At 42.1% G+C, this 23,330-nt stretch overlaps 2 protein-coding genes across 4 annotated transcripts in view; both read left to right on the forward strand.

Moving 5' to 3' along the window:
* Positions 1-14,686, forward strand: part of LOC121895414 (adenylate cyclase type 6-like) — a 33,634-nt gene extending 18,948 nt beyond the window's left edge. Inside the window, exons 5-23 of the mRNA XM_042408539.1 lie at positions 110-231; positions 1,914-2,025; positions 2,340-2,467; positions 2,674-2,832; positions 2,930-3,071; positions 3,239-3,367; positions 4,536-4,564; positions 4,835-4,982; positions 5,112-5,209; positions 5,352-5,439; positions 5,584-5,700; positions 6,396-6,545; positions 6,707-6,882; positions 7,253-7,285; positions 7,400-7,529; positions 7,681-7,944; positions 8,184-8,388; positions 9,581-9,705; positions 12,615-14,686. Of these exons, the coding sequence (XP_042264473.1) occupies positions 110-231; positions 1,914-2,025; positions 2,340-2,467; positions 2,674-2,832; positions 2,930-3,071; positions 3,239-3,367; positions 4,536-4,564; positions 4,835-4,982; positions 5,112-5,209; positions 5,352-5,439; positions 5,584-5,700; positions 6,396-6,545; positions 6,707-6,882; positions 7,253-7,285; positions 7,400-7,529; positions 7,681-7,944; positions 8,184-8,388; positions 9,581-9,705; positions 12,615-12,743 (2,484 nt within the window). The 3' untranslated portion in view covers positions 12,744-14,686. The remainder of the gene's footprint in view (positions 1-109; positions 232-1,913; positions 2,026-2,339; positions 2,468-2,673; positions 2,833-2,929; positions 3,072-3,238; positions 3,368-4,535; positions 4,565-4,834; positions 4,983-5,111; positions 5,210-5,351; positions 5,440-5,583; positions 5,701-6,395; positions 6,546-6,706; positions 6,883-7,252; positions 7,286-7,399; positions 7,530-7,680; positions 7,945-8,183; positions 8,389-9,580; positions 9,706-12,614) is intronic.
* Positions 14,687-15,567: 881 nt separating this feature from the next.
* galnt6 (UDP-N-acetyl-alpha-D-galactosamine:polypeptide N-acetylgalactosaminyltransferase 6 (GalNAc-T6)) lies at positions 15,568-22,763 on the forward strand. 3 transcript variants are annotated; one of them, XM_042408537.1, is made up of 12 exons: positions 15,568-15,798; positions 16,667-16,732; positions 17,081-17,585; positions 18,122-18,294; positions 19,994-20,143; positions 20,569-20,803; positions 20,891-21,008; positions 21,101-21,301; positions 21,458-21,589; positions 21,689-21,790; positions 21,892-22,050; positions 22,150-22,763. In XM_042408537.1, the coding sequence occupies exons 3-12, from the start codon at positions 17,104-17,106 to the stop codon at positions 22,261-22,263; spliced, it is 1,866 nt and encodes a 621-aa protein (XP_042264471.1). In that variant the 5' UTR covers positions 15,568-15,798; positions 16,667-16,732; positions 17,081-17,103; the 3' UTR covers positions 22,264-22,763. The 3 variants fall into 3 exon arrangements, with proteins under 3 accessions (XP_042264471.1, XP_042264470.1, XP_042264472.1); XM_042408536.1 differs by lacking the exon at positions 16,667-16,732; XM_042408538.1 differs by lacking the exon at positions 15,568-15,798 and having other exon boundaries at positions 16,657-16,732.
* The last annotated feature ends 567 nt before the right edge of the window (positions 22,764-23,330 follow it).

Raw genomic sequence — 23,330 nt, forward strand, 5'->3', positions numbered from 1 at the left:
AATTATATGTTTATTTTATTTTTTATTTTTTATTTTATTTATATATATTTGATGAAGGGTTTATGTCTCTCTCTCTCTCTCTGTCTCTTTCTCTCTCTCTCTCTCTCAGGAGCGCCTACTGCTGTCAGTGCTGCCAAGGCACGTTGCCATGGAGATGAAGGCTGATATCAATGCCAAGAAGGAAGATATGATGTTCCACAAGATCTACATTCAAAAACACGACAACGTTAGGTAGATAAATACACATTCTTGCTTTTACACAAGCGCACCCACACGTGCTCAAGAAGATGTTATCTACTAGCTACTTTGCTATCACAGCTTGCACCAGTGGCTTTGACCTCACTCCGCTGACTGATGTGTCAGTTACAGAGTCACTCCAACAGCTATTTCCCTGACAGCATGTATTATGCATGTTGTTGTTTATTGACACTGACAGCACCGGCTGCAGTAACGATATTGACTTAGGCACACTGCTGTGCTTTCTGTAGCAAATGATGGGAGGCAGACCTCAAGTTTGCTTGGCCCCCTGTCACAGCCCTCACCACTGGATTTCACCTCCCAAGTGGGAATAACCCAGTACTAACAGGTGATCGCAGCTCTCTATCCATTAGCTTACAGTTGAGCCCAGCCGGTGCAGTTCAGACTGTCATGGCGATGGTGGTGGGGGACAATGAAATGAGGTTGCGGCAGAGATCTCCTGTCAGAGGTGACCCAAATAAATGCAGGTGATGCACTTAGCGGAACAATCTGTTGCAACGTTGCTTCTCTATCAAGGTGTAAACTTACAGGGACAATCCATTATCCAAATGTAACACAAGGTTAAAACCTGCTGTCTCTCCCAAGTTGATGCACAGGTCATTTTGTAAAAGCACTACTAATGTTAATGTTTTCTGATTCTGTCGAGGGTTTATTTATGTCACTAATGTTTGTAAAACAGGCCTATATTTCTAACTATGGTCAGTCAAGAGACCTTCAAAATGCTTATTTTTCATCTTCAAGTCAAACTTGTTAATTATTGTAAATGGTCAGAAATTACTGATTGGGCCTTTAGAGGGTCAGTTCACCCAAACAACAGAAAAACATATGTTCTCACTTAGTTCTAGTGGTAATCTGGTCATGCAGATAGTTTTTATTTATTTGCCCATATTTTGTGTCTGTGATTTTTGCCACTACCCAGAACAACAGAGGCGAATGGAATCCCGTTTGTATTGCTCACGTCTTTGGAAAATTATTATTTAAAAACTCTAAAGCAAAATCCCTGTTTCTAAAGTAGGAAGCAGTTCCAGTGAAACTATTTACAGAGAATCTCAAAACCTGGGCCAAAAAAACAAAACTGCTGTCACTTCATGACTAAACACCATTAGATTTCTTTTTGTTAAATTCAGCTGAACTGACCATTTATAAACTAATACATCATAGCTCATAGCCTTTGTCAGGGTGGGAAATGCAGACAAGCTCTGCACTGCTGTAATTAAGGGCCATTTCTGCCCCAGTGGATGACCTCACGGGACTAACAGCGCCATCTGTCGCCTTCAACTGAAGCTCAGCGTCTGTAGTGTTGTTTATCCTCGCCTTTCATTACTATCAAAAGTTAGCAATGAAAGGCATGCAGACAGGGGGACGGGGAGTGGTGATTCTCACAGGGAAGGGCTGGAGGAGGTGACCTACATTGGCCTAGATGATGGGAGCCAGAGCTGAACAAATGTCTGCCTCGCTCTCTCCCCCTGCTCACATGGCAGCTGGACAGTAAGGAGGGAGGGAGGCGCTAGACCATGCTAACTACCTCTATACTTCATTGATTGATCTCATTCTCTGTCTCCGTTGTCTTTCTTTCCTCTCTGTCTATTTTGGTTACCATCTCCCTCCCTCCCTCCTTCCCTCCTTCCTTTCCACCACCACCACCTTTCCTGCAGCATACTGTTTGCAGACATCGAGGGCTTCACCAGTCTGGCATCTCAGTGTACGGCCCAGGAGCTGGTCATGACGCTGAATGAGCTGTTCGCTCGCTTTGACAAGCTGGCCTCGGTGAGCGTTCACACCTGCCACCACCATTTTCACAGCAGAACTTTGAACCAATGACACATCTATACTGTAATCATACAGTCTGTAGCCTTTACAGTGTGGCAAAGTCCAACATGATGTACTTTTGGCGGTGGTGGTGATGGTGGGGGGGGTGTTACTTAAGCATTGTGTAACACATCAATTAGACTGTGAGTCTAAGATGAGATGAGTCATCCAAATTATGCATAAAAAGCTCTATATTTGACATGAGCATGCTGTGTATTAGCTGTAATTCAGGGGCCTAATATTTTAAATGTGTGTGTGTCCTTGCTGTACAGGAGAACCACTGCCTGCGTATTAAAATCCTCGGGGACTGTTACTACTGTGTGTCAGGGCTGCCTGAACCTCGGGCTGACCACGCCCACTGCTGTGTGGAGATGGGAGTAGACATGATTGAAGCCATCTCGTGAGTCAAACACACCGATGCACTGAAACACACTGACTCACAACAGTAATTTTCCAGCAAAGGTTAAGTTTTCAGAGTTCTTGCTTTGTTTATGCCAAACGGGATATTGAAGAGACACTGTGAAGCTGAAGGTGACACAAGTTTTTTGACAAAAGCGTGTATATATGTGTGTGTGTGTGTGTATGTGTGTGTGTGTGCATCTGCAGGCTGGTGAGAGAGGTGACGGGCGTTAATGTGAACATGCGGGTGGGCATTCACAGCGGGCGCGTTCACTGTGGGGTGCTGGGCCTACGCAAGTGGCAATTCGATGTCTGGTCCAACGACGTGACGCTCGCCAACCAAATGGAAGCCGGGGGAAAGGCCGGGTAAGTCCCTCCCACCCCCACCTGCTACTGTACTGACGTAACCTTCAATAGGCCATTTAATTTCTGACACTCTGTGTGTGTGTGTGTGCGTGTGTAGGCGAATCCACATCACCAAAGCCACGCTGCAGTATCTGAACGGAGACTACGAGGTGGAACCGGGATTTGGAGGAGAGAGGAACGCATACCTGAAAGAGAACAACATTGAAACCTTCTTGGTGCTGGGCTGCAGCCAGAAGAGGGTCAGTACACGGTCAAACACTCATGTCCCTGAGTACCTGCTCAGAACTTCACACTAGTGCTATATTTCACACTAACAATATAATGGCTTGTCACCTGACTTAGAAGTCCTTGTTTGTCGGAGCATCCACTCTAACACCTTCCCTGGGTGGGGTCTCTTCACTTGCAGAAAGAGGAGAAAGCCATGATGGCCAAGATGCAGCGAGCACGTGCAAATTCTGTCGAGGGATTGATGCCACGCTGGGTGCCTGACAGATCCTTCTCCAGAACTAAGGAGTCGAAAGTCTTCAGGCAGATGGTGAGATACAGGCAGGGAGCACTTAGTCGAGCGCACGGCACCTGTTCTTCTTGTCTACATCCAATTTCCTGTGTCATCCTCTCCACTCTCTGAAGTTAAATCATCAATATCCCTCCTAATTATGTCTTCAGAGTGGCTGTTATTATTAGATATTTATTTTATATGGTCGTTTGCAATAGGGTCAGAAGCCTATTGTAAAGATGAACTTACTATACACCTAACATGCTTAAATTAAACTTCCTTTCTTCTCATGGAATCTCTGAAAACAGATTTTAAAAAAGCCAAGATTTTTTTTGTTGTTGTTGTTGTTGTCATGCTAGCAGTGTGGCTGGGTGGCAATGACGGTCTGATGGTCGGTCGCTCAGCTGATTAGTCAGTTTGTCTGGTCTTTGTGTTTAGTGCTAATTAGCAAATGTTAGCATGCTAAACTAATATTGTGATCATGATAAACATGACCTCTTAAACATTAGCATGTTAGCATTGTCAATGTTAGTATGTTAGCATGCCGACGTTGTTATTGTGACTAAGTACAGCCTCACAGAGCTGCCAGCAGGGCTGTAGATTCAGTCTTGTTTATGCTGCATGAAGGAAATACCCTTTACAGTAAATTAATAAAAAAATTTAATTTGTGTGCCTGAATGTGACAAATGTGTATATATGTGGTACAAGCCGAAAGAAGACAGTGGGAACATGAGAATAAATATTGATCTTTTCAATTCAAACAAACAGGAGTTACAACAGGGCTCCCAGGGATTCCCAGCACATCATTTATGACTGAAGCTAATCTGATGAGGCTGCAACTGGAGATATTCCTCTGTCTTACTCACTCTCTCTCTATCTCACTTCCTCCTGCTCTTTATCCTACAAGTCTCATTTCCTTTTCTTTCCTGCATTCTTTCCCTCTCCTCCTTTTGTCCTCTCCATCTCAGAGGGTTTGAGCCCTAGGGGCAAAGAGGGTGTAATTTGAAGCCTCCAAGCATTAATTAAAACATCAGTCTGGCTCACAGGGATTAACTGTGCAGATGTCTGAGTCTCTGTCTATTTTTCAGTTGTACTGTGGCTACATGATAATCTCTCCCTTTTCCCTCTTTCTCTTTGTCTTTCCTGCACTGTCTCTGCTTTTTGCTCTCGTTTTTACTCTGTTTCTCTCTGCTTTTGTTTTTCTCAGGGCATCGATGAAGCATCCAGCAAAGACAAGTGAGTGTTTTGGCCTCCGTTTCTGTTATTAAGGCTGGCTTTTGTTATTAGCCGGTGACTGGCAGACTGTCACTGTAGTGGTCTAACTTTAGAGCCCACTGTTGGTTTTATACAGTCAGATCCAACCCAGCACTAATAACACATTAGCTCTGAGTCATCCTGCCTGTCACAGCATAGGCCAACTCACATCACACACACACACACACACACACACACACACAGATACAAATACACACCACACAGTGACCTATTGTTCCATCTACCTCATAGCCGCTGTGCTCAGGAGGCCCTGAACCCTGAGGATGAGGTAGATGAGTTTCTTGGACGGGCTATTGATGCACGCAGCATTGACCAGCTGAGGAAAGACCACGTCAAGAAGTTCCTACTCACTTTCCAGACCGCCGACCTTGAGAAAAAGGTCAGTGTTTGATGAGAGTTAGTTTGAAATTCACTCCTTGTAAACTCCTTGTAAAATAAACTGAAATGATTATTTTCTCACTAATTGAGCTACAAAGCAACTTATTTCTCATTGATTTTCTATTTTCAGTACTCCAAAAAGGTTGATGATCGTTTTGGGGGATATGTGGCCTGCACACTCCTTGTTTTCTGTTGTATCTGTTTCATTCAGATGATCATTTTCCCAAAGTAAGTAAGTCTCTTCAATAACTTGCCTCTCCCATTTTCTCAGTTATACTGAATTGCAGACAGGAAATGTGGTCTTGATTAGTTTATGACGAATTAATGAGAGTTATACATCCTAATTAGCCTGTTTTCTTCTCTTCCACAGAACAACACTTATGCTTGGACTATACATCAGCGTCTTCATCATCCTTGCCAACATCCTCTTCATCTGTGCCATCTACTCCTGCATCAAAGTAAGGAACAAAGGTCCTCGCAACTCATATGGTTTCTCCTGCATATATCTTTAGATAAGAGTCATTATCACATGTCTTCAGCCGGCATCACTAATGGTATTAACTCTCTCTTATCTGATCTTCTTCTTGCTGTCTGTATATAAGCTCTTCCCAGCTGCCTTGCAGACTGTAACCAAGAAAATAGTCCAGTCTCGTGCAAATAGCACACTGGTGGGCGTCTTGACCATCCTCCTCCTCTTCATCTCTTCTTTTGCTAACATGGTAGGGCTATTTGCTTTGTCATTGTTGTACCATGTAACAGTTGTGACTCGTAACGTGTTGTTTCAGATTGTTCCACACAGTAAAATTAGGGAAGGGCTATGTGTCTGCCCCTTTAATTTGTCTGTCCTTCCATTAATCCATCAGGCACATCATCAGATTTTCAAGACATTTGAAGAAATTATGCACCATCTTGGCATTTTTAAAATTAGACCAATTCGCCTGAGGGTGGATGCTATAATTAGGGGCTGAGCTGTAATTAATCATAATCTGTCACTGTGACAGATGGGGTTCATTCTATTTTTAACCATCATATTTTTCCATGTTTACCAACGTTACATAGACCTATTTAGCATTGTGTATATGTGGATTAGAGGAATAGTTTGACACTTTGGGAAACATACTTACTCACTTTGAGTTTGATGAGAAGATTTATATAACTTTCATGTTTGTATGCTTTTTATGATAATTATTCTAGTCTTTATGCTAAGCTAAGCTAAACTACCACTCTCTTGGCTCTCCTAAAACCACAACTTGTCATTTGTACACTTTTTTGTACAGATTAAACATATACACATTATGTGTATTAAGTTTTATAAGTGCAGCTTTTTGTTTCAGCATAACATTTGGGTTTATCTCCTTCCTATTTCTCCTTTATTGGCTGACTGTTTAATGATTGTTTCCTCCTTTCCTGCCAGTTTACCTGCAGCAGAGAGAAACTGGAGGACTGCATGGCCAACGAGCTGAACACAACAATGGATCCCTGCCTGCTGCACAACTTGACCAAGATATCAGAGGACTGCTTGACTCTGTTTTCTAGCCAGGCCATGACCTGCCATTTCCCTGAGGTCAGTACCATAACATTTTAGCATGTGTGTCTGTTAGTGTTATCTGTGTATTCACGCAAATGCACAGGTGCATGCCTACAGTATGTGCTTGTGTTTTTCTGTGTGCACAGAAAGTATGTTTGAATATCCACCTAAACCTTCCTCCTCTTCCTTTGCTGCAGTATTTCAGCTACAGCGTACTGCTGACCCTGCTGGCCTGCTCTGTGTTCCTCCACATCAGCAGCATAGGGAAGCTGGCTCTGATGCTGCTCATCCAGCTCACTTTCCTCCTGCTAGTGGAGTGGCCTCAGGTGGCCCTGTTTGACAACGCAGACCTGCTGGTCACTGCCAACACCCTGTGAGTCCCCTGCCAGGAACACACACACACACACACACACACACACACACACACACACACACACACAAATGCATACACTCACTCTTTCCCAATTTTCAACCTGAATAGTTCCAGCTCCCGTGTCACAATACTGTGGTTCAGATTGGACATGGTCTACTTTTTCATGATAAGGTTTAGATTGTAAAAGACCTACTTTCATGTTACGTCCCATTTTTTTAATATGTTCTAATATTTTTAAACAGGCAATTATCACCTGTTAATGATTCCCTACAACAATAAGTTGCATTATTTTATGTTTTGTACTGCCTAGTAGTTCAGTGACTCATATGGTACTTACAGTAGACATGCCTTTTTCTTCTCTGTTTTCCAGACCTGGTTTCAATATTTCAACTGGTGATGGGTGGTAAGTAGTTTTCACTTGTTCTGTATGTCTTGGCATCTGTTAGGTTTTGTACATTTTTACTTCCATGCAAAATACTCATTCATGACTCTTGTCAACTCCTCTTTTCTTCTTCAGCGAGACAATGCGCAAGCTACCCCTAAAGGTCATGACCCCTGTTATTCTGACCGTGTTTGTCTTGGCTCTCTACTTGCACGGCCAGCAGGTGGAGTCCACAGCACGCCTTGACTTCCTCTGGAAACTGCAGGTAAAAAGAAATGTTTTATGTGTAAAATAAGGATAAGTAGAATCTACTACTACTATGTAACTCACCAACATCAACTAGCTGTGAGTACTTCAGGAATTCAGTCACCTGACTGTGAGACTAAGCAACCACATGTCTCCCTGTCCCTCCTCAGGCCACAGAGGAGAAGGAGGAGATGGAGGAGCTGCAGGCATACAACCGCCGCCTGCTCCACAACATCCTGCCCAAAGATGTAGCCGCCCACTTTCTTGCACGTGAGAGGCGGAATGACGAGCTCTACTACCAGTCGTGTGAGTGCGTTGCTGTCATGTTTGCCTCCATCAGCAACTTCTCTGAGTTTTATGTGGAGCTGGAGGCTAACAATGAGGGAGTGGAGTGTCTCAGGCTGCTCAACGAGATCATCGCAGATTTTGACGAGGTGAGGAGAGGAAAAATATAGGGGAAAAAGATGAATGCAAATTAAATAAGTATAGGAAACATTTATTAGATATGTTGTCAGATGGCTCAATTAGATATTTATTTTGTGCAGCTTACAATCACCTTTTCCTGGTTGTTTTTGTTGTTCTGCCACTTAGTAAGCTGTTGACCTAGAGCTGAAGTGCTGCTTGTGCTTGTCTCCTTTCATCTTCTTACACACTGTTGATTACTCTTCTCTAGATCATCAGTGAAGAGAGGTTCCGACAGCTGGAGAAAATCAAGACCATTGGCTCCACCTACATGGCAGCATCCGGCCTCAATGACTCAACTTATGACAAAGAGGGCCGCTCACACATCCTAGCTCTAGCAGACTATGCCATGAGGCTTAGGGAGCAGATGAAATACATCAATGAGCACTCCTTCAACAACTTCCAGATGAAGATAGGTAAGCCTGGAAGGTAGCAGAGATTGGTCTTGAAGCATCTCTCTATATAAAGCAAGGGATCTCTTTCTGTCTCTATGTATGTTTGTCCTTTGCATATTTCGAAAACTGTTTATCCAATCTACTTCAATCCTGGTGGATGTATTGCTGGGGACCTAAGGAAGTGCAGTGTCGAGTGTGAAGTTCTTTGGATGAGCGGTTCTTGAGAAATATATAAAAATACCTCATAAACGACATTGCTTCTTGTTCTTCTGCATGCGGAATCAACGAGCATTGCAGCCCACATTGTGGTCAGAGGTGGGATTACATCCATAGTGTTAATCACTTGAAAACATTTAAGAGACTTAAGCTCTACTATTGAACTGTGTAGTGTGAACGAAACCTGGCATGTACGTTCAAGACTTACTGCAGGATATCTCAGACATGTTTTGAATGGGTAATGCAGTTCATCTGCCTGAAAAGCAAGGAATCTCTGTCTGTCTGTATGTGTGACCTTCACATATCTCGAGAACTGTTCATCCGATTGACTTCACACTTGGCGGGTGTATTGCTGGGGACCCAAGGATGTGCGGTGTTGAATTTGGTGCAATTTGGACACACAATGTGTTTAATATTAATAAACTTAAAATAAACAAGCAAACAGCGGGCCACTCAGCTCCTTGTCTGAGTGCAGTGGGGGCTGTTTGATATAAACACCGTCATATTACAGCGGGGCGGAGCTTCTGGGCTCTGACTTGCTGAGTAGGACAAAGGCACATGCCCCTCTCAGTTAAACTGTCTGAGAGAGAAGAACGGGCATACACAGGAGAAAAAAGTGGTAAAACTAGCTAATAGGAGCCCAGACACATTTGATTGGCAGCAGAATCAACCAATGGAAGACCGTAAACTGCTTCCACAGTTCAACCCTGTTTAGTCTCACTGCTGAAGTTTCTGTCTGGATTTAATAATAGATACGTTTGTCAATTGATACATACATATGCGGTTCTAGAGAAATAATAAGCAATCGGCAAGTTCCGAACAGGTACGTTTTGAACAGGCACTGCACTAGTAATCGAATAATATTGTTTTTGATTGGTATTTGTTTCCTTGAACAAGAACTACAGTGATCTACTTTCTTTGAAACAGCATTATAATTGAGTTAAAATTGAATTGTGTAACTGATATGAAATAACACAGCCTGTTTATTTGTTCTCAGGGCTAAACATGGGACCGGTGGTAGCAGGAGTGATTGGAGCCAGGAAACCCCAGTATGACATCTGGGGGAACACAGTCAATGTGGCCAGCCGGATGGACAGCACAGGAGTACCAGACTACATCCAGGTACAGTACTGCACACGGACATCCTCAGCAGTTTGTAACTTTGATCACAAAAGTATTTTGCAGTTTTAATTATTGTTAGAGTTGCATGCTACTATTATTTCTGAAAAGATCTCAGTACCAAATACTATAGAAAATAATGTTTATTTTTATCATTGAATAATCAGTCAATTATTTTCTTGATTAATCAATTAATTGTTTTGACTATAAAATGTCAGAAAATAGTTTTTAAAAATGCACATTTTTTTATTCAATCTTCTAATTATTTCAACTCTACAAAATACCAAATGAGTACCTGTAAATGCAGTGAAATGGAAGGCACACTTTGTGAAATTAGTCACTCCCTGTTACCATTAGTCATTATTATGAAATTTTATTTTAAGCTCTCTATTTTTATCGTCTGCTTTGTGAAAAAAAGTTCCCAGCAGACATCTTTCCTCTAACTGACAGATATTAATCATTCCAAAGCACATACAGTGGAAAGTATTGTTTCTAGTATCTGAAAGAAACCCAATTCATTTGCTTATGGTCAGTATGAAAGTATCAGAGCTGATACCAATGCTACAGACACAGTCAGTGCACTCCTGTTTAATTTAGCTATTTGGCTGCAACGTGGCACAATAAGAAGGGAGACTCTCCCTCTGGAGAATTTCAGGTCCATACATCTGTTCTGCAGAAGTGCCCTTGAGCAAGAATCCCTGTCAGTACCGGACATGCTGTTCCCTAGCCAAAATGGTGCTCTAATGTCCCTCCGGAAAGGCGGAAAGCTAAATTTGAATCCCCAGCAGAGGCTATTCAACTACCACATTATTGTCATCTTCAAGAGGAAAGTCTTAACCACAGTGAACAGCCATAGTGTGTTCCTCAGAGAAGCAGTCCGTGTCAGTTAAGTACAAGACTACCAGTCTGACTCACCACCTCATTCATGGATATGTAGCCAATTGTTAACACTCATTTTGGAATGTGGAATGTGTGATAAACACCAGCTTAGTTCGGTACGGTAGTGAGATTTTCTGCCCCAAAATCAAATCCCCAAATTTGAAAGAGCCCAGGATCCTCCTAGTGGCACTGGCTGGTAGTGGCAGCCTGGAGCACCACAGTGGCAGCCTGTGGCACTCTGTTGGCAGTTGAAAGACTCGCTGTCAACTAGGGTGCAGCCTACCACGTTCTACTTTTTTGGTTTTTGTTCATTTTATGTAATTACTTCTGCCAAGGAGGTTATGATTTTGCCAATTTTTAAATTAAAAGGAACAATAATGCACTCTTTACTAATATCTACTTTTATAGTCATTTACAACAATCAGCTACAATAATGAAAAACAAATCCTCTGTTCTATTATTTTAAGAGTGAAATTGTGTTATGTAAACATAATTGTGTAGATTCAAGGTTAAACATAATTGAGCAAACATAAGTTTAGTGTATTTTTATTCAATTGCTATCCACCATCTTGTTTACACATATTTAGTTGTTAAAGTAATGTTAAAGATACACTGTGCAGGATTTTCTTAAAAAAACAATGCATAGACTCATGTAAAAATGAACCGACAAATCCTGCATAGTATGCCTTTAAGTTGATATTCCAACATGTTCTGGGTTTTCCTCATAACTTTAGTGAAGTCTGAACACAGCTCAGTCAAGCCATCACACCTCTTTACGATCCCCCCGTCAACTCTCTCTCTCTGTATGTACCCCTTTTGTCTTCCTCCCTGTTTTCTCTACCCCATGAACTTTTTATTTCAAAATGGGCGAAATCATATAACCTTCTTGGCAGAAGTAATTACATAAAATGAATGACAAACAAAAAAGTAGAACATGGTTGCTCAATAACCTAAAAGACTTACAGCTGCTGACCTGTCCTGAAAACAAACCAGGAAATGTGGTAGTTGACAGCAAGTCTTTCAACTGCCGACAGTGCCAGAGGCTGCCACTGAGGTGCCACAGGCTGCCACTACCAGCCAGTGCCACTAGGAGGATGCTGGCCTTGCTGTAATTGGCTGCAGGAAAGATTACAGTTAGAACAATGCTGCCATCTGTTGTCCAGTATGTGTTCCTGCAGGTCATAATACCCTTTGCAGTACACATTATGTAGATATTAGAGCTGCAACTAAAGATTGTTTCTGTTGTTAATTAGTCTGCTGATTATTTCGGTTATTTAGTCTTTGAAATGTCAGAAAAATGCCCATCACAAGTTTTGAGAACCCAAGCTGAATGTTTTGTTTTGTCCAAAAAAACAGTCCAAAACTCAAAGATATTCAATTTAAAATAATATACAACACAGACAAGCAGCAAATCTTCACATATGAGACACTAGAACCAGAGTGTATTTGCCTTTTTTCCTTAATTAAACAACTGTAACAATTAATCAATTCTCAGAATTGTTGCAGATTAATTCTGTCAATTGACAAGTTGATTAATCAACGAATTGTCCCTATAAAGTCCCTATAGATGTGGAGATGATCTTCAAATTGCTTCTTGTGTCTGACTAACAGTTCAAAACCAGGTGATATTAAATTTAAAACAATAAAGAGTAAAGTATAAATTCTCACATTTGAGAAGCTGGAACAAATGAATGCTCAACATTTTTGTTTGATAAATAACTTAAATGGTAAACTGATTATCAAAGTTGTTGTCAACCAATTGTTTTGATAATTAAACAGCTTATCATTTAATTGTTTCAGCCATAGACTGTATGTTGATATGTGGATCTGCTGTACTCAACAGCAGTACATGATATGAAATCCACTACTTTTTGAACCTCTCAGCTGTATCTAATATTCTATTGTTTATGTTATGCCTCCATCGTAGTCCTTTAGGGAGTTTATTCACTGAGAAGCTGGGACTGACACAGTTTCTCCCAGGAAGGGTTGAATGTCTCACATTCTGGGTGTCAAATGTCCATGTCCTCTCTTAGGTGACCACAGACTTGTACCACGTGCTGGTCAACAACGGATATCAGCTGGACTGTCGAGGTGTTGTCAAGGTGAAGGGGAAGGGGGAGATGACCACTTACTTCCTCACCAGCGGTCCCCCGGGCAGTTAACGACAGAGTGGCCGACCGCAGCGTGACTCCCACTGCACTGACGACACAGAGACTGCAGATAGACTGAGTGGTCAGCCGAAGCACGGTGCAAACACACTGGGGACAGAAGGCGGCCAACAGAGGCGAGCTCGGCCCGTCTGTATGTTGTCACGCACTCAGATGCACACATGTAGGACATTGTTCATGTTTGAAGGCTTTTTCCCAAGCTGCTCGAGAGATCACGAAGCCCAGTTGCCTTAGGACAGAAGTGGCTATGCTTGTGTTTTATGAGCAATAGTACAAGTATTTCATCCGGAGTCGTTATTTATTTTCATGCGGAAGGAATTTTTTGTGATGAACTTGTACAAAAAAAAAGAAAATATATATAAACAAAAAACACAACTATGTTACTAATAAAAAAAAATATGCAAGGACAACATGAAGGATGAAAATGACCAAAGAACAAATGTTTGATATGAAACACACACTAATGATTCTGTTCAAAAAGTACAGTAATCTTAAGTAATTTATTCGTCTTTTGACAGCAAAGGCCACGGTAACGTCACTGTCGTTGATAGCGACGAACACTTATTTTCTTGTGGACTTATTCATGACGGAGTACACACATACATACGCAGATAGAAAAAACACAAACAACAACCTTGGCTTGGACTTCTGAGTTTCTCATCAGGGCCTTCTTTGTTTCTTCCAGCCTGTAATTAGCCACAGTCTGGACACGAGGCTGTTTGCGGTTCACTGAAATGTACGATTGATTACTCGCTCCCTGCAATGTATTTTTGGTTCGAGCCAAAACAAGAAGCACGAAATGAAGGAAGAACAGATGCGTTAGTATCACGGTACTGAAGCAAGATTGTTAAATTGTTATGAAACATTTTCTATAAGTGTGTGTGAGTACCTTATGTATGAGTGTGTGTTTGTGTGTGTGTGTGTGTGTGTGTGTGTGTGTGTGTGTGTGTGTGCGTGCGTGTGTGCGTGTGTGTGCGTGTTTGTGTGTGTGTGTGTGTGTGTGTGTGGGTTATGTGAGCATATGTAACTGAATGCTGATCTTTATCTATAAAGGGGCATACTGTAACTTTTCACTGTGAGGTTTTTATGATACTGTATGACAATGCTTTCTTGCCAAACTGGTTGCTGCAAGGCATGTTTTATATTATTCTTCAGACTTGTGTGTCCATTCCTGGCATTTCTTGTGTCAAATGATCATTTGAAGAGAATAATGTCTACTGCGCCTTTTACTGGACTGTGATTTTGACTGATTTCATTCCAACCTAAAGAAGCAAAAGCCTGTGAAATGAATATCTTGGACTGCGTTACGTTGTGTGATCTGCGTAATCTGGTTTCCTGACAGCTTCAGGATGAACTGTATGCAGGAACTGTCCGTCTGCTCACAAGTATTGCCTTGAGATTATGTGGTTCCACGGTCCGAGTACTTCACGGATCAATATTGAAAACTTTACACAACAGTATTTAACACTATCTGGTTGTGTTTGGCACGTGGAGGCTTGTAACCCCCCGAAATTAGTCATTCAAAACAATAATAACATGAATGTATGTAATAATGAGTATTTACTACTGAAGAAAACCACTCTTTATATTGTGTTTGGCACTGAGAAAGGAGCTGAACCATTGTACTAGAAGTCAAATTGACTGAACTTCATATTTGCTGAAAAGTGAGGGTGTATTTTACATTTACTACACCAGGTGTTGATGAGCTCACGTTTTTCTGTGTGAGCCTAAAAAACAATCCTGCCTCAATAGGCTACACAAAAGAGATCCTCACTTTCGCTTGTCCCTCTTTCTGTCTGTCTCTTTCAATGAAACGTCAACCAAACACTGTTGCATTTTCCTTTAAAAAACTGTCCAAGTTGAAGAAATAGTGCAATGATTGATTTGATTCATTTCCCCTTGGATAAGAAATTAATAAATGGCTGTTTTTGCATCGATTGTGTTCACTTGGTTTGTTATTTCTGTTGATGCATCTTTCATTTCACAAAAGAGAACCAGGGCACCACTTACCTCCAATTTGTCCTTTTTGGAGGTAGCTCTCAGAGGAGGAAACACATTTATGATTACTGCTCTTTTAGAAAAGTCAAACACTTATAAACCCCAACAGTGGACTGCACATCAAAAGCAAATTCATTCATTGGTCTTTCACAAAGCCTCCTCTGCAGTTTATTTCTGCAACACACCTTAGCCTGCTCAGTGGTGTTGTATTTGTTTGCCTTTAATTTAGACCTCATGTCAATCAACAGCCTGCAATCAAGATTTCTCCCTGTGACAGTAACCTGAGAAACACCTCCTTCTCCTTTTCTGAATAAACCAGTCTACAGTTTCAGGAGGGCGATACAGGAGAGAGTATTTAATTGCTTGCACATGAATAATGAATTTGTGTTGCGGTAATGGCCATGTTCACTTACAGCACTCTATGCTGAGCATTAATTAAGCGACATAAATTCCTCCTAATCCCCGATGAAAAAGCACTAATGTTGCTATAATAGGCTCATGATACAGAGACTTGTAAATGTGCCTGTAACACTCTATATCATGTTACTTTTTTTTGTTTTGTACACTGATTTTTGTATCATAGCCTACATACATAGGCCTATATATTTACATGGGTTATATGTGTATGTATTATATCTCTTCAGTAATTTAAATGTACTTTTTGGACGGTGGATATATCAGTTAATGATGGACAATGACAATAATTTAAAAACGAGAAGTGTTAAATGCATTTTTTGGTACCGACTGTATGATATGAGGAACTTGTCTCGTGCTCCTGTTTTCGCTTTGTGAACGGAAATGTTTAGGGCGCACGCGGCCAGCAGGGGACTCACTCACGCTAATCATTTCAACAAATGGCACCTGTCCTCTTTCAAAGGGAAAGCCGGGAGGCCACGACGGAGCTGCTGTATCCTGGTGCGCTCAACTCCAGTCTGTTTAGGAAACAGGAAAGTCTACAACCTGCTCACCCGGCGGCTTTCCGCACAGACACGCAGAGATATACAATCAAATCAACCGGAACAGATAAGCAGCAAGTGTTCGTCAGTTTTAGGTGAGTGACGGCATTTTGGAGAAGGAGAAACTCATTACACTTGTGAGACTGACTGCCAGCCTAATTCATCTGTCAAATATGTGATTTCTAGAGCAGCAGAAAGAGATAATAATTTAATGTCTGTCAGAGCTTTGAATGTGCCTACACAGACTAAATGAAAGCAGTGTATTTTCAACTCTTCCTCTTCCATTTCGATAAACAGCGTTTAGCCAAATTAGTTTTCATTTTACTTTTCAGTAACTTACTTGTTGTTACTGGCCTCAGTTTTTCCTCTTGTGGTAGATGTTACTTTAAGCATTGAGGAAGTATGAATATATGCTTAATTCACAGAATAAAGGCCCTGACAAGCATCCTCATTCCTTCCTGAAATATCTCGTAACGTCAGTTGGCCTGATTGCACATACTGTAATGCAACTTTGGAAGTTAATCCAGATTTCAACGCCTATATAATATTGTGTTGATGGTTATCTCTGTTGAATATTTTTCTTCCTCCTCTTCTGTAGTGTAACTGTGATGTCAACAAACTGGGCTAACTGGTTAGGAGAGTCAGCTGCAAAGTGGACTGTGGTTGTTTCCCTCTCTGGGACACCAAAAGAGTGTCCTCTGAAATCAATTATGAAGGAGGCTGGCTTGAGAATAGAGTAAATTAATTATGACCAAGTAAGTCTCTTTCTGAACAGTGATCACCTAAGGACACGCATATGTCCTACATTGCAATGATATCCTGTTTCACATAACAGGAAACATGCTCCAAGTAGCAAACTTCCTGTAGTAGATGACAGCTCATCATCAATGGTGAGATGTCTTTGGGGCAGGTGTCTAAAGCGAGAAGCTGTGTGTCACTGATTAACCAGTATGGGAGTTTCAGGTCGGGCCAGCGCTGTCACAACCCACCTGCTGCCACGTGGGTCCTGGAGGACAATGGCCAGAGCAGGTGAATTCAGGTGTTTACTGAGAGGTGTGGTGTGTTTGTTCACTCTCTCCTCCTCCCTTTTCTCTGCACCCGCCCTGTGGGACTGTTTCCTAAAGAGACAGGGAGGGAGGGGTGACGACGGTTAGATCACCTGCTGCTATGACACTTACAGAGACGCACAAACCGGTCCAAGGGATTTTTTTCGAGCTTGTCCTCTTTTACTGTGCTTCGGGAATAACTCACTGCCTGTTTAGCAAGTAAAGGCAGGTGAGGGTTACAGAGGAGTGTTTTTTGAATGAAGTATTTCTTGTTGAAATGTTTTTCAGCGAGCTTCTGGGGAATTCATTCTGTTTTTTTTCTGTTTAACAGCCTTGAGACACCGATTCTGAAACATGCGTTTGTTCATACGCCGGCGCATGTCCCCCCTGAAACTAGCGCTCCTTGGGGGGACTCTCTTCATGGTGATCCTGGTGGTTCTCCAGAGGGATGTTGGCTCTTCACCTGCGGGGGACCCCTGGTTTCAAGAGCTGGTGGACAAGAAGGACAAGATGATGGTCATGGTTCGAGAGGCTGTCAACAACATTGGCTTTCAGATTGGAGCTCCACAGCAGCCACCAGTGCAGGAGCAGCCCACCCAGAACGTCAACTGCCCCACTGGATTCTACAGTCAGTCTGAGCTCAAGCCTCATCTGGAGAGACCACTGCAGGACCCCGCAGCCTTCGGGGCTGATGGGAAGCCATTTCAGAAAGACCATATGACCCCAGAGGAGGAGAAGGAGAAGGAGGAGGGCATGACAAGGCACTGTTTCAACCAGTTTGCCAGCGACCGCATCTCGCTCAGCCGTAGTCTTGGGGATGACACAAGGCCTCCAGAGTAAGAGCGTGTTCTCAGAATAATCTGACATAATGCTGACATGCACACAGCAGGGCCAGATAATATCCTGTGTTTCAATTGGAGTCATGCTCAGGGTAGTAAATTATTTACATTGCATTTTCATATTAAGCTCACCTTTATCCTGGAAATACACATGGTTAAAAAGCTAATCTGACTCACAAAAGGTGAGTATAGTATAGGAGTATCCTGGATAACTGAGACTGAGATGTTATCTGTGTTGCAAATGCAGCCACTTCACTGTAAATGTTTGTCCAGCTTAACATGTCACAGCCCTGATAGGCCTCGAGCTATTTTTTTTTGCAGAGTTTAAAATGAGCTGATTGTCTATGACTGTTTGCACATCATGCTATTCTAAGTGCTAGTGAGTAGACTTTGAATGTCTGCAAGTGGTCTGTTATATGTGGCTTTGCAACACCCGCTATGACTTTCGTTTCATCAGATACGCCTCTCTCACACATGCAATTTCTCTCGCTCTCTGTCTCTCTTTGTATTTTGACATGACTCACATCTTCCAGGTGTGTAGACAGGAAGTTTCGTCGCTGTCCCCCACTGCCCACCACCAGTGTTATTATAGTCTTCCATAATGAGGCTTGGTCCACCCTCCTCAGGACGGTCTACAGCGTCCTGCACACGTCTCCCGCTATCCTGCTGAAAGAGATCATCCTGGTAGATGACGCCAGCGTTGCAGGTGGGAAAAATAGAAACACATACTAACATCAAAACGTACTCGTGGACTCACTTACAGGAGAAAAGACTTTGCTTAGAGAGGCTAGGAGTTCAGTTTTATCACATCGTTCACTGTTATTTCTGCTCTTTATGAGGCAGTTAGTCAGGGACAAATGTTTTACAGTGAAGAGACATTGTTAAACAACATGAACGAAAATCACTGAGAAACTCTTGGGTTGTTTCTTAAATAGGCAGGTGACAGCTGTAAAGCACCAACATGGAAAAAATAACATGATTTCGTGGGAGCTTAAGTTATAAGTAATATATTAATTACTTAATAAATAAAGCCGCATTCCAGTTAGGCGAGAGCTTTGATAAGATTACACAGGACTGTGTCAGCTTTGGATTTTTAGCAGTGTACATGCAGCACTGCAGCAGGCAAGCGGCCCTTTTACAAATAGCAGAAGAGTTTTATATTGAGCTTAATGTGAGAAAAGTCAACAGTGTCATAAATGAGAATGACCCTTTTACCATCGGTATGTCAACAAGGCTGGCTTCCAGTGAAATGCCAGTTGCAGCAGTGAGCATCAACTTGACAACAGAGTGATGAAGAACATCTAAACCTTTAAGGGCACCTTAACCTCAGCGAGAGTTGGCAAAAGTGGCAGAACAGTTCTGATAAAAGAAGCCTATCGTTGATGTATGAGTGCAGCTTTGAAATGTTTTTTGCATAGGAAAGTGTTTTACAGTCCAACATGTTATGAAAATAACAGTTCACTGTTGGGAAATGTCATGTATAATCGTACAGCAGCAACGTCATCTAGTTGTCTATAAATGTCTGTTGTAATACAGGAAATTGTTGACTTTTAGATGAGTAAAAGGAGCATTCTTTTCAGTCTTTACTCATAATGCAAGCTGTTGTTTCAAGCAACAGCAGTGGTGCAGGCAACTAATATTTTGGGTGCAACATCATGTCAGTTCCTTCACCAAAAGGCAATTAACTTGAGTCAGTGTAGAATTCCTTTTAAAAAAAACAAAAAACAATTTCATCTTCTAATATCTTAATGATAATTTAGCAGTTCTCTATTTATAAGCTGTTCTAACTAAAATACACGCTACATAACCGTTGACACAAGCCTGACCAGCTATGCAGAGTAAATCAGGTATCAAAATAACTCCGAGCCTGAAATATCCTCTTTGTCAGTAAGATATCTTGTATAAAGCAATGTGCTGATACCGTCAGCTGTATTTACAGGCTTCTTACTGTACTCAAACTTCCCTTTTTGCTTCCAGAGCAGCAGCTTTCTGTCATAACGTTGAGATGTGGTTGGTATTTGCATGGCATGCATTGTGGTCATAAATGCTCTTAGAAAGGAAATGTGACCCAGTTTTACGAGCAGCGTTTCCACTTGATTTGTATTTCTTCTGGCAGTGGTCTCCCAGATATAAATATGACAAATGTCTTAACTTTCTCTTCTCTGGGGAAGCTTGATGCATTATTAAATACCAGGCTGATAAGACTTGTTTTACTGGCCACTTCCTGGTTGAACATTCCTCCATTACTCTGAGGTTTTTTACTAGGTGTGGTAATACGTGTGCTCCGTCACACCTGTAACTACACCCAACATTGATTGGCAAGGTGTAACCTGAGTACATCACTGCAGCAAGTGTTTGTTTTACACGAAGACAAGATAAGAGAATATGTTGTTTTTTCCCTGCAGAGCACCTGAAGACTCAACTGGAGGAATACATTCGTGAACTGAAGATCGTCCGAGTAGTGAGGCAGCTGGAGAGGAAGGGCCTCATCACAGCTAGGCTACTGGGCGCCAGTGTTGCTCAGGGCGAAGTGCTCACCTTTCTCGATGCACACTGTGAGGAAACGAACACACACAACGACAACGGCAACAACGATACACAAGCTCATTAGGCCAATAGTACTGCCAGTGTTAGGAGTTAATGTTTTGATTTCCATTCTTTCTAAAAATGTGTATATTTGCACTGCTGCAATATGGTCCAGCCATCCATTATTTATCCATGTTTTGAGACCATTTAAAGCCTCACTTTCACATGTCACTATAAATCATCTGAGAGTGGTTAGTTGATCAATTTTAAGCAAAAATCATGATTGTGATTGGTACATGGTTAACTGTACAGCATTACCTCTATGTAAATAATTTGCAGTCCAAATCTCCCCCATTTATACCTCTCTTTACACCTGAAACCAAATGGTGTCAGAAAATCCATTTTATGCAACAGAGTTGAGTTAAGTTATCTCTGTCCTTCCTCCCCCTCTCAGGTGAGTGTTTCCACGGTTGGCTTGAGCCCCTGTTGGCCCGCATTGTTGAAGAGCCCACTGCTGTGGTTAGTCCAGAGATCACCACCATTGACCTCAACAACTTTAAGTTCAACAAGCCCGTGGCCACCAGCCGTGCTTACAACCGAGGTAACTTCGACTGGAGCCTGACTTTCGGCTGGGAGGCAATCCCTGAAGATGCAAAGAAGCTGCGGAAGGATGAAACCTACCCTGTAAAGTAAGAAGGATCGTGTTGGTTTCACTTAGGACATGCTGAATCATTTAAGTGCCTAAAGGTTTTGTGTCTGCCTTTTGAAAATTTCAGGACACCGACATTTGCCGGAGGTCTCTTCTCAATCTCAAAAAAGTACTTTGAGCACATTGGAACATATGATGACAAGATGGAGATATGGGGCGGTGAGAATGTGGAGATGTCATTCAGGGTCAGTCTCTTTAGTCCACATGTTACTTAATAAACCGTCCTGTCATTATCAACTCAGTCTGAATTGCTGCCTGTGTCCAATGTGATTTACAGGTGTGGCAGTGTGGTGGTCAGCTCGAGATCATACCGTGTTCTGTGGTGGGCCACGTCTTCCGCACCAAGAGCCCACACACCTTCCCCAAGGGCACAGAGGTCATTACTCGCAACCAGGTGCGCCTGGCTGAGGTCTGGATGGATGACTACAAGACTATCTACTATCGCCGCAACAAGAATGCGGCAGTTATGGCCAAGGAGGTCAGTGTCACTTTAACTGCACATCGATAAAATGCCATTCATTTACGACCCCCTGCTGCAACAAGTTCACGATATGATAATGTTGTTGTAAGTTGCTGGTTTGATGGTGAAAAGCACACTTCTAAAAGTTTGAGTTGACCCTGTTCACTGTTACAGCATAAGTACGGGGACATCTCTGATCGTATAAATCTGAGAGAGAGGCTGCAGTGCAAGAACTTCACCTGGTACCTAAACACAGTCTACCCAGAGGCCTTCATTCCAGACTTGACTCCAGTAAAATTTGGAGCAGTGAGTCACGTTTTCCTTCTTCTGTATGTGGATATTGCACATGTTGTGTAAAACTGGTGGCCATATCTTACTGTTATTTTGTGTCTATGTTCGCACCAGATTAAAAACACAGGATCTCAAACCTGCCTGGATGTTGGAGAGAACAACCAGGGAGGAAAACCTGTGATCATGTACCAGTGTCACAACATGGGAGGCAACCAGGTACAATGACTCTAACTCATGCTTGATTAAGATTAGAAGTGAAAGTAATTTGGTTCTCTCTGGGACAATCGGGAATCTAATTGGACGATTGTCTCCTCTAGTACTTTGAGTATACATCTCATAACGAGCTGCGTCACAATATTGGAAAGCAGCTGTGTCTTCATGCCACACCTCAAAAAGAGCCAGTGAAGATCGAGCTATGCCAGCTGAAGGGGAAGGGCACCAGTTTGGCGCCACAACAGGAGTGGATCTTTACAGAGGTGAGTAGCATTTTATGCTGAATAAACAAGTGTTATGTATTGATATATTTATTCGGGCTTCTGTATTGTTTCACCTTTTTCTCTGATGTTACTCTCCAGGAAAATCTTCTGAAGAATCCCAGCAGTGGGAAATGTTTACGGCTGCAAGGAAGCATTATTCAGATGGACCAGTGTAATGCTGCTGACCTCTTCCAGCACTGGTCCTTCAGCTGACCTCCCAGTCTGATCATCATGTGACCTGTGGCACCTTGTGTCCCCTTCCTCACACTTTGCTCCAGGGAGCCACCTCAACATTGATCCAGTGGGACTTGGCCATGGAGTCTGAGGCATTTGGCCATACTGAGCGGACAGTTAAAGATGGAGGACAAAGTAAAGACAGTCACATTTGTTGAAGACGCTTGGGTTGGCCTTAACTTGTTTTAAATTATTTATGATGAAAACTCAGGAAAGACGTTTAAAGGTGGTTGGGATCTTCAGATAGAGTGTGGACTTTGCACTCAGGAGTGGCAGCTTGATTGTGGGACAACGGCTGTGAACTGCATTGATCTTAATTCAGTGCATTTATTTACACTCCAACCTGGAAAATCACTGTTTAGTGACTTTTTTGTCTGACAATTAATGTTGAAATGTGAAATTATGCACAAATGTTACTATGGAGTAAGAAATTTCTGTTTTTTAAATAAAAATTCTACTTTGTTGTGTCAGATAAATGATCATTTAGTATTTCTTGTTAATTGTACCACAATATGTCACAGTACTAATAATATATCAGCACTAGAAGCTTTGTAATGTTTTCATCGGTTTTCATTATCTAAGTTCACCACATCCTGAAAGAATAATTAACTCAGACTCTGCTGTGGTTACTGAAGCTACAGTTATTATAATCAGCCAGCAAAGCATGACGTTGCCTGCATAGACACACATTCATTACTCTTTTTACAACCCTGTGATAAATGCTATGCCAGAGGTTATGTACAGATAAGGGCTCTCTGCAACAAAGCCATAAGACTTTCATGTCAGATGCACTACTAACAGTTTGCGCAACATTTATCCAAGGAGTGGTTCAGGGGCAAGAAGCATTCCTGCTAATTGTTTCAGCCTTGTCTGAATAGACCTGAAATGTGAGTTGAAGTGAAAAGGGCAGGAGTTCTTCCAGGTCCTGACAGACAAACCTGATCTGATGGAATGTGCATATTTGATCTCATGCGTACACCCAACCTGCTGGATTATAGGAGCTGGAGAGCAGAGGTCATATACATTACAAGACATGAGGGAGCAAT

Source organism: Thunnus maccoyii, chromosome 4 (assembly GCF_910596095.1).
Source record: "Thunnus maccoyii chromosome 4, fThuMac1.1, whole genome shotgun sequence".
In the NCBI taxonomy this organism is placed as follows: Eukaryota; Metazoa; Chordata; class Actinopteri; order Scombriformes; family Scombridae; genus Thunnus; species Thunnus maccoyii.